The sequence below is a fragment of the Cuculus canorus genome, chromosome 14, assembly GCF_017976375.1.
Source record: "Cuculus canorus isolate bCucCan1 chromosome 14, bCucCan1.pri, whole genome shotgun sequence".
In the NCBI taxonomy this organism is placed as follows: Eukaryota; Metazoa; Chordata; class Aves; order Cuculiformes; family Cuculidae; genus Cuculus; species Cuculus canorus.
The window spans coordinates 10,161,550-10,172,202 of record NC_071414.1 but is presented as its reverse complement, the minus strand read 5'-3'; the positions used below and the strand labels follow the sequence as shown (position 1 = coordinate 10,172,202).

Sequence of the window (10,653 nt, the reverse complement as noted above, 5' to 3'; positions counted from 1 at the left end):
ATCAGAGCTGTATATTAAAACCGCCGTAGGCCAGGGTCAAAAAAAACCAACAGAAATGGGAGGAAGGGATCTTTTCTGACCATGGATCTAACATTCATTGCCCCAAAAAGGCTGCATTACCTCTCCAGGGATCTTTTCCCAAGCTCACTCTCCCAGAAAGCTGGAGAAACAGGGGTTGAAGGATGGGCCCAGCAGTGCTCACAGAGAGCGCTCCTGGTTCCTCCAGCTGCAGCAGGTGCTGCCCCGGGGATGGGAATGGGCAGTCCCAGGGATATGCAATCCTGAAGCTGCAGAGCTCTGGAGACACACAACCCCGGAGTTGCAAAGAGACTGAACACAGCAATAATGCAACGAGGGGCTGAGAAGCCCAGCCCTGGGCTACCAAACTGGTACCGAAGGGAGCTCACCGGCCCCGGGCAGCCCCGCCTGCCTCGAGCCCCTGGCTTAGCGCTGTAACCAAGACCAGAAGGCACTCGAGAGCAAAGACACAGGGCCGGTTTTTTCAGCCACACAAGGTAACAGGTTCCAGGTTTTCCTTTCTCTCCCCACATTCCCTCCGGACTCCTCTCAGCCCGAACATCCCGATGGGCTGCCAGAGTCCAGGATACGACCGGTCCCTTCCCTTCAGCCTCCCTGGGACTCCCCAGGGGTGGCTTCTCAGCACTCATCCCTCCCCGCGGATCCCTCCTTCCCCACCGGCTCCTCTCACTAATTTTAGCTTTCAGGTACGAAACATTCGGTGCAATCAAATACCAAAAGTATCCGCCGAGGACCATCCGGGAGAAAACCTTGAGAAAACGCCAACAGCCAAACCCGAATCCCTCCAATTTCTATAAGAAATAAACTCTATTCGCGAAATAAAAGGGCTTTTAGTACTTCGTGCATTTCGCTCGCTTTTCTTTGTTCTTTAATGACGAACAGACAAGGCGCCGGCGCTCGGGCTGGGAGCGGGCAGCAAATCGCTCGAAACTGGCAGGGAGGAAGGCACCAAGGCGGGGAACTCTCCTTCTCCCTCCTCTCCTCCGTTCCTTCCCCCTGCAGAATTGCTGGGGTTCCAAGAAAAAGAAACGCTGCCGTTTAAAGGGCGTTTTCCCCTCTACGGCTGAAACGGGACTGATAATTAATGCAGGAATTGGGAACGAAAATGCAGATCTGGTTTTATTTATGCGAACTTCCTTTGAAATTTAAAGAGAGACAACGGAAACTTGGAAATTTTACCCAGTGAATTAAAAACAAAAAAAAAAAAAAGCAAGCCAACAAGAACCACAAAAGTAAAAAATTAAGAACTTTTAAAAGATTTTCGTTTCTTTCCACCCTTTTTTCTTGGCGCACACTTGAAATTGTATTTTATGTTCGATGAATTGTAAATTCATCAGATTTGTGCAAACGTTTTCCCGCCTGTGTATTTGCCAGTTTCTCATCTATTTTATGTTTGCACAGATTTCTTCTCAGAAGTTTTTCTCGCTACAAAAGAAGCCACGGGAGCACTCGGAGTATCCATTTTTATGGAGAGAATGCCAAAATAGGACCTCTCGGAGAAACTATCCCTTTCCCCGTCAGACCGCCACGAAAACGAACAACGGATAATTCCTCCCAAACATCCTTCGAGGAAAAACAAGGGCTGAAAGGCCGGATCCTGCTGCAGGGGGTGAACGGCCCGGGAGCCCTTTTTCCCGGTGCCTCCGGGATTCAAGGGTGGGAGAGGAGGAACCGCCTCCGGCAAACTCTCGCGTGTCGGGGCAAAAATAAAAGGGGGTCCGAGTGTTCCACGGTGGTGGGGATTATTTCCTTTTTTTTTTTTTTTGGTTGGTTGGTTTTGTTTTGGTTGGATTTTTTGTTTGTTTGGCTGGTTGATTGGCTTTTTAGGAGGGTATTATTGGAGTTTTAAAATTTATTGATCGTTACCTGGCAGATGGCCGGCATCCCCTTCAGAAGCGGCAGCTCCCTTGGGAACGGGTGGGGACTTTCAGGACAGGGGTGAGACTCGACCCGTCCAGCCCAGGAGAAGAAGCTTTGCCGTCTGGGGAAGCCGCTTTCCCGATGTTTGGGGACAGAGAGGAAAGACACAGCCACCCACCCCGCAAAGGGCAGCTCGGCTTGGACGAGGACCCCCCCCTCCCGCGGCTTGTCCTTGGGGAAGCTGATTTCATGCCTCTCCGGTTGCGGGTCACAGGTTGGGGGGGACACATCACCGGAGCAGAGGTGAGGGTCAGGGCTCTGTAACTCTACTCGCCCAGGTTCGTCCTCCTACCCGTCTCGGAGCAGCTGACCCTCTCGGAAGGGGCTCTCGAGGGTCCCGCTGCGAGAAGCCCCAGGAGAAGACAACCGGCACCCCCAGGCTGGAGGAACGCTGCCCCATCTCCGGGGTGCAGGGGCGGGGGGCATCACTTTTAAGACAAATAAAGCCCAAACCCTGTCGCAAGTTAAACGTGAACACCCCCCCGACCTGTGCCACACCTCTCCAGGCTCCCCGGCCAAGGGCAGCCCCTGATCCCTGGAGATGCGGGGCTCGGAGCCGGCCCCCCTGCCCCCGCCCGGCTCCCCCCTCCCCCGGCGAGCGCAAAGCGAGCCCGGTGACATCGCAAGATGGATCGGATTTGTACGGCACGCAGGAAGTATCCGAGAAGTCAGACCTTTATCTCCTCTGGAAAACATCGTGAGGACAGACAAGCTGCAAACACCCTGAAATCCTTGCGGCGGCTTCGTGCTTCCCAGCCAAGCGCTGCTCCCCTTCCCACTGGAGCCGGTGGGAACCCAGGGGAGGTGGATCGGGCCAAAGCTCCGAGGGAGAGGGCAGGGCAGCCCCGCCGTGTTTAGAGCTTTGTCCTCCGAAGCAGCCCACGCCTCGTGGTGCCTAGAAGGTATTTCGTTTTTGAAGCAGTTGTTCGACCCTCGGCAGGTACCGGTGCGTCCTGACCGACGAACGCTTGTGCCAAACCGTTGTCGCATTTACTACACGTGAAATCCTCTTAATATTGTCCCTTTCCTAAAATCACCGTGTTGCTTCTGCGCTGTGTGTGCGTTTCCTTTGGAAACTTAACGAACCAGCGCTTTGGTAATTAATTGGCCTCGTTAAAAAGCTTTTACTCGAGGACAGAGAAGCGGCGGGGGGCCTTGGGGAGGGCGAGGACATCCCGGATCTCGCTCTTGTCATCAGCGAACCCAGCACAGTGACAGGCAGAAAAAGGCTATAGGCAGGGTAAAACGAAAGCTTTTGATTCATCTGACAGGCCTCCAGCTTCGCTTCAGCCCGGGTGGGGAGAAACCAGCTCGAGCAAGTGCCAACTTAATGGCCAGATTTCAGGCAGAGCGCCCAGCGAGGTCATTGGGGTAAAATCCACGGTGGCTTTTGCCACCCCAGTACCCCCCTGCCCGGGTCTCCTCGAGAAGCAGAGACCCACAGCCACCGCCCGGGCGCTCCCGGACAGCGAGGGGTGTGTGCATCCAAACCGAAACAACACCGGGCTGTGCATCACTCGCCCTGAAACAAGGGGAAAAGACACCCGAGCGCTTTCTGGCTGCTGCATCCGCATATTGTGCCCCGGCGGCTGCCAGCCCGGCTGCATCAGCGCTGGGTTTGCCCTCGGGAAACGGGCCCGAGGCTCCAGCGCACGGCGGGGATGAGCCGGGAGCTGCGGCAGCGCCGGAGGCAGCGGCCCCTCGCACCGGCCCCGCCGGGGGATAGCGGGGCTGGCCCGGGGGAGAGCCCGGCTCAGGCCGCAGCCGTCCCGGCCGCTTTCACGTCAAGGTCAAAACTCCTTTTTTTTTCTGGTATTATGCCCGAGGAAGGGGAGGACGGGGCGGCCGGGAAAGGTGGGCTTCGTTAGAGCTCGGAAGGACCAGGAGGAGGAAGGGGGAAAAAAAAAGAGAAAGAAAAAAAAAAAAGAAAGAAAAAGAAAAAAAGGAAGAAAAGAAAAAAAAAAGTGGGGGCGGAAGGTAACAAGAAAATAAGGTTTTAAGAAGGTTTTAGCAGCAGGAGAGTGGAGCTCCTGGACAGCTCCAAAGCCGTTATCATCTGCAGAAATTCAGAGCAGAGAAAGCAAACTATTCCCAGCACCCACCCACCCCCGGACACCGGAGGGACCCCCAAAAGGCGGACAAACATGGCACAACGGCTGTCCCTCCGGAAGGACATTTTTTTCCACCAGGGTTTGCCGGTTTGTAGTATCCCTTTCCACTCGTTTCAAAGAAATAACTGACCAAAAGACCTTGGGGAGTCCTCGAGGACCCGCAGACATCCCGAGGTCCCAGCGGCTCCCGCCGCCCACGGTGGGAACCAGGAGATTGGCACAAATTCTCGCAAGGAAACCCTAATAGGCTATTTCTGGACTACTGGCTCTTAACAAATCTATAGCACCTGAAGTGTTAGCACTCAATTAGTGACAAGGTTTCAAACCCGGGCGTTTACTGGTGAGGTATAAACAGAGTCCTCGGGAGATAGCCGGGAATTAGAGCGGGAGGGGTGCCTGGACATCTTAACCGACTGGGATTAAGAGGAAAACTTTTTTAAAAGGCCCCATCTCTCTCTAAACAGGCCGAGGTGTCGAAAGCTCAGGGGGAGAGAGGATGTGCTCTCCGGAGCTAATTGCAGGGTTGGGTGGTATTTTTTTTTTTTCAACAAGAAAAGGATTTTGCTTTTTTTTTTTTTTTTTTTTTTTTTTCTTTTAGTTTAGCAATCCTGGAGAGAAACAACGAGCGGGTGTGGAAAACAACCCTTGCCTGTAAGGGGCTTGGCTTTTCTGGACGTGAGGGCCAGGCGCAGACCCGAGGGGGCAGCAAGAGCAAACCCAGGGAAGGAGAAGAGCATCCTCCGCTTTCCACTTGCAGCCAGGAAAAAGCAGCGGCTTTACTGACCCCCATGTATCCCCCAGGAGCCCCTGAGTCCCGGCTGGATGGGTGGGCTGGAGAAGGTGTTTCAGGGCTCTCCACCAGGGACTGTTTCCCTTCACTCTTTTTTGCCTGTTCTTTTAACTCAGTTCTAATTTCGCACTCACTGGCCTGCAATTAAAAGCGACCACAGAGGGCAAAAGCAGTGCGGGAGGTGCGGGATGTTCCTCCCCTCCAGCCCTGCTCCGGGGGCTCTGCCGGTCACCCCGGGCTGAGCAGGACGGGGAGATGGGTGAACCGGTGTTTTTTGTCCCCCCGGCTCTGCCGCGACGCCTTTTGTAGTCGGAGCCTGACTTCGGCTGGAGAGCACCGGGAAAGGGGGAAACGCGGGGACGGGGGGAGGGAATGGATGCTGAGCCTCGACCCGGAAAGTCCGTGAGCTGCTGTATGTCAGTAACTTATTCATCAATCAGCCGGACACAGAGCAGACCTGGCCTCTCTTTGCGGAGTGTTTGCTTTTTCACCAATTATTGCGGCCTTGCAGCTCTTTTTGTTGATACAGTAGTTCTAAAAAGTGCTAATGTTCATTTATCAGGGGGCCGAGCCCGGGACTCCCACTAGTTGCGATTCTTCCAAAAATATAAACACGAAGAGAAGGGCTAAGGCTAAAGCCCCCATTTGTTTCTAAACTGCAGTATTAAAAGTGATGCATTGTTGAAGATAAAGCGGAGATAACGCTGTCTGTCTCCAATGAATGTCTCCCCGACGCATTAATGACATTCCAAATGATAGCTCCGGCTTATCGTTCAATTAATCACTTCCACCCTCTGCAGCCGGGCCCACATCGATCGGGAGCCGCCGTGGGATTGGGGGGCTGCAGGAAACCCGTCGATCCTCAATTGGGAGCCGGCAGCTCCCCTCCCGGTGCCCGCAGAGCCCTCTGGCCCGGGATGCGCTCCGGGGTCACGGGGAAGAGGGGAGCCCCTGGGGCAAGGAACCGCCTTGCCACATCCGAGCTTAACCCGGGAAAACAATTTTGTGCCCGGGATGGAGGAAGGGAGCGCTGGACTCCGTTTCTCCCGTCCCCAGGGGAGGCGAGCCTGCGGGTCTGGATATGGGGGGCAAGGATCGGGGTTATTTCGTTACTTCGGTATTTATCTGATTAGCTAGTAATAAAATGGAGGAAACGAAGTTGGAGCAGAGGGCAAAGGGTACAGCAGACACTCGGCAAAGTCCTGCCGCAGGTCGCCCTCCCGAAGCCGGGCTGCCTCCACCTTCCCCGAACGCTTCGCCCTTCTCCTGCCACCGAGGAAAATCCCCTCCGAGCCCATTCCCGGGGAAGCACAGCCCCGAAGAGGGAGATGGCCTCTTGGTCGCCCCCTCCCTCATTAAACAGCAATATTTCAGGCCTCTCCGTAGGCAGTAATCGCTCCAGGAACCGCCGCAAGATTCGGACCCGGTTCGCGCACAAAACCTCTCGCAGCGCTCCAGCAGAAGGGGCTGCGGAGAGGGACACGGGCCCCGGAGAGAGGAGCGGGGTCACAGCATCGCCCGCGGCACAGCCGTGACCGAATCCCCCGGCAGAGAGCCCGAGAGCGCCGGGACACAAAAACCCGGCGCGGGGGGAGCGGGGGCAGCAGAAGGGGTTCGGGAAAGAGCAGCCCGGAGAGTGCAGGTGCCCCCGTTTGTCCCGCTCCCCGGAGGGTCTCCTGCTTCTGCGGGAGGGGAGAGGAATTGCAAAACTCCTCCATCCGAGGAAGCCGTCAACTCACCGCATGCCCGCACCGCATGCTCGGCTCCCCGAGCCGCCCGGAGCCGGCACCTCTGCACCGAAGAAGTTGCTAGAGGGGATTTACTTTATTTTCCTTTCCCCCCCCTGAAGTGAGAAAGGGCCCTAACGCCCCTCCTCAACCTGCGACTTGGCCTCTGAGGTTTATTTTAGTGTCTCCAAGGGCGTTACGCGAAGAAGTTCCCACCTCTGCCCCGGGCAGCCCTGCGCCCACCCGGGCTCGCAGCCCGGCCACACCGTACTTGACTCGCTCCTCTCTTTCCCCAGGACCCCTGTATATTTTGCAACACCTTCAATCCGCGATTTTGTTATTTTTCGGTTTGTTTGTTTGGTTTTTTTTATTTCCCACCCTCCGGTGCTGGTTTTTTTTGTTGTTGTTGTTGTTGTTTGAAATCTTCACAAACAGACGGGGATAAAAACCAACCGACATTTCTCCCTCCAAAGCCAGCCAGAGAGAGAGAGAGAGCTGCTTAGGGGCTCTCTACCAGCTGGATTTTGCTGGCGTTCGGCACACAAGATTAATACAGGTATTCTGAAGCAGCACATTTCCCCCGAGCACGCTTCACACAACAGTCAACTCCCGTTTTCAAGTTCCTGCGATCGGATATTGCAGAGGACTAAAACCGAAACCTCCGTTCCATAGCTTATAAAAAAAAAAAAAAAAATGAAATCAGCACATATTTGGTTGATGGTTTCCTCCCGGCCTGTTTATTTAATCTGACTGTATGATAGATGGCATCAGATAGTGGCTCTGTACACATTAGGCCATTCTGATTTTTCTTTTTTTTTTTAATGGATCAACAAACAGCGAGGAAAAGCTGGATAAATACAGTGCCGCCCCTTTAAATGAGTGGGGATGTTTTTGAGATGTATTACTATATTAGGTGACATGGAACTTTGCATCTCTCATACCATCACTGCAATGTTGGCCAATAGAAAGCTAAAGTCACCCAAAAACTGCCTAGTCCCTCCTTCCCTTCCCTTATGGTCTGGTCCTACCTGCCTCCAGTTCACAAGTCAAGGCTACTCTCGGGAATGCTATGTGCCCCCTCCGCGAGCCCTCGCTCCACCACTGCTCCAGGTTGGCTGCTCCTCACCTACTTTTCCATGACCGTGGGCTCCGGCCGCTGCCCCGCTCTCCTCCGCAATGTTTCCTAGCCCTGTGACAACGACACCCTTCTCGGTCAAGGATATTTTGAACCTGGAACAGCACCAGAGCGGCCTGGGCTCCATGGAGCTCTCCTCCTCCTCCTGCATGCTGGCCACCTTCAAGCAGGAGGCGTTCAGCTCCGAGCCTCCAGCCCTGCCTGACCTGCGGGAGGAGATGCCCGAAGCCCACCCGCCCAAGACCCCCGCCGCCTTCCCCGCCTCCTACTACGTTAAAAGCTACCTGGAAATGGACTCGGCCAAGGATGCCAAGGCGGACAAGAAAGGTAAAGCCAGGGAATAACGGTGGTGAGGGCTGGAGCAAGTCGAGCTGAGAGGAGACCCCCAGCTCGGGACTGGAAGCTTGGCTGAGGGCAGGTTGGGCTGCCCGGGTGCGGGAGGGGACAGTGCGGGAGGCACATCATCCGACCTCGGATAGAGGAGGCAGCAAAAGCATCTTCATCCCCTCCCAGGTGCAGGAGCGGGACAGACCCATCCGACCCGGACCCCCCCGCGGCTCCCCGAGCCCGACGGGACGGGCAGGGATGCGAGGCGGTACATGAGGCCTTGTCCAGAGGGAAATAGGCAACAAATCTCTTTTTCTAATACGTACTCTCGTGAGGTCGGATGGGGTTGAGTACAAAGGCGAAGCGTGATAAATCCAGGCAGTAGCGAATCAAATCAGTGTACGAAGCATCCTTTTTTTTAAAAAAAAAAAACAAAAACAAAAAAAACAAACACAAAACCCAAACAAAGAAACAAACAAAAAAAAAAGACGGAAAATTGCTAAAGAGGTTCCCAAAGAGCGGTGCCCGCCCCGCTGCTGCAGGAGTGGGTCACCGGGGTGACCTGCGGGGCCAGGACTGAGCCGGGGACGTGGTTTAGTGAACACTGGTTTTATTTTTTCCCTTTTCCCGTCCCCCCTCTTTTTTTCCTTTGCCCATTTGTTTTGCTGCAGAACTGTGTTCCCTGCACAAGAGCCTGGAGCAGGAGAAGAGAGACCTGGAAGATCCCGAGCGCCCCAGACAGAGGAAAAGGAGGAAACCTCGGGTCCTCTTTTCTCAAGCCCAAGTCTACGAACTGGAGAGAAGGTTCAAGCAGCAGAAATACCTCTCGGCTCCGGAGAGAGACCACCTAGCCAATGTCCTAAAGCTCACCTCCACCCAGGTGAAAATTTGGTTCCAGAATCGAAGGTATAAATGCAAAAGGCAGAGACAGGATCAGACCCTCGAAATGGTGGGCATCCCTCCCCCGCGGCGGATAGCGGTGCCCGTGCTGGTGCGCGATGGGAAGCCCTGCCTGGGGGAATCTTCTCCCTACAGTTCGCCGTACAACGTCAGCATCAACCCCTACAGCTACAACGCCTACCCCGCCTACACCAACTACAACAGCCCGGCCTGCAACGCCAACTACAACTGCAACTACCCTTCCATGCAGACCATGCAGACCTCGGCTCCCGGCAACAACTTCATGAACTTCAGCGTAGGGGACTTGAATTCAGTGCAGACGCCCATCCCGCAGGGAAACGCGGGCATCTCCACCTTGCACGGGATCCGAGCCTGGTAGAGCCGCTCCCCTCCGCGGGGCCGGGGGTGGAGGGGCTCCGGCTGCACCTGCGACCCGCTCTGGGGACACTTCCAGGCTGCGGGGGGATAAGGACAGTTCAATACAGCATCCCGGCGGAGCTCACTGGCGTGGGGACCATTTTCAGCGGGGAGGGTTTCAGAATTTGCCCAGAGAAGTGGTGGCTGCCCCATCCCTGGAAGTGTTCAAGGCCAGGCTGGATGGGGCCTTGGGCAGTCTGATCTAGTGGGAGATGTTGGAACTGGGTGAGCTTTAAGGTCCCTTCCAACCCAAACCATTCTATGATTTCGTGCGGTGGTCAGGGAACTCAGCACTGCCCGCGCCTCCCGACCCTTCTCACTCCCCCTTCCAACGGGGTCTTCATCCCGGTGATTCTCTCCCTCCCTTCCTTCCTTCCAAGTCATTTTGCCTGACTTGTTCTTCCCAACAATAGCGACCCAAGTCCTACTACATTTTTTTTTTCCTTTTTAATATTTACTCCGAACTAATTATTAATGAGATCCACATTTAATTTTTGCACTGCCCGTACGGTTCCCCGCTGGTCGGTCAGCTCAGCATCCTGCCAGCCCCCCCTTGCAACGCCGGGGCCCCCGAGGACAGACCCCTCCACCCCATCACACCCCACTCCAGCCGAGGAATACGGACACTCCGACCTGCCAGGTCCCCGTAGGGTGATGCACTAAAACGTGAGTTAGTATTGAAATGCACTGTCCGCCCCCGGCCCCGCCGCCCCTTCGTACGTGTTTCCCTTTGCTGTACAAGCTGATGGAGATCAGCCAGTTGTCAATTAAAGTGAGTGGCTTAACCTCGGCTCGTCCCTGGCGTTCCTTGTGCGTTCCGGGTCCCTCAACATCCCCTGGGGACGGCAGCCTCCTCCTTCTCCTCCTCTCCCGGGAGCCTTTCCCTGCCTGTCACCCCTCCTGTAATTTCAGCAATTCCCGTTTCGACGCCTGCAAACGGTGATTGTATTTTAATGTCTTTCAAACCTAATTTTAAAGCTGCTTTTTGCGGTCACAGCGCGGACAGGACCGCGATGCACCGCAATGTCCCGTGTCCCCATCCGTGTCCCTATCGCTTCCAGTCGCCAGGAGTGAGCGGTTGGATTCTTCCCTGCCCAGAAAAGCGATGCGACGAGGGTACAAACACCCCAAGCCATAAAGCAAGGAGATCGGGCTCTGCTGGAGAGGAACTGCCCGCATCTGCAGGAGCTTTCCCGCACCCTGGAGGGGCAGAGGGGACCCCCCAAACCCACCGTGGGGCTCCCCACTGCCCGGCTCTCTGTCTCAGCCCCAGCCTCTCGGCCGCTT

General features: G+C 55.3%; 1 protein-coding gene and 1 long non-coding RNA gene across 2 annotated transcripts; both read left to right on the top strand.

Moving 5' to 3' along the window:
• Positions 1-77: 77 nt before the first annotated feature.
• Positions 78-6,794, top strand: LOC128853602 (uncharacterized). The gene is made up of 3 exons (XR_008452233.1): positions 78-515; positions 1,441-2,861; positions 4,669-6,794. It is a non-coding gene; the product is annotated as an uncharacterized LOC128853602 (long non-coding RNA).
• Positions 6,795-7,457: 663 nt separating this feature from the next.
• Positions 7,458-10,168, top strand: NKX2-5 (NK2 homeobox 5). Its single transcript, XM_009568036.2, has 2 exons — positions 7,458-8,049; positions 8,721-10,168. The coding sequence occupies exons 1-2, from the start codon at positions 7,764-7,766 to the stop codon at positions 9,326-9,328; spliced, it is 894 nt and encodes a 297-aa protein (XP_009566331.2). The 5' UTR covers positions 7,458-7,763; the 3' UTR covers positions 9,329-10,168.
• Positions 10,169-10,653: the final 485 nt, after the last annotated feature.

What these genes read in the sequence shown, in the direction of transcription:
- NKX2-5 (XM_009568036.2), top strand. Translation starts at nt 7,764, where the DNA reads ATGTTTCCTAGCCCTGTGACAACGACACCCTTCTCGGTCAAGGATATT. An exon ending in TGCCAAGGCGGACAAGAAAG is followed by an intron (nt 8,050 to 8,720) that starts GTAAAGCCAGGG and finishes GTTTTGCTGCAG; the next exon opens with AACTGTGTTCCCTGCACAAG.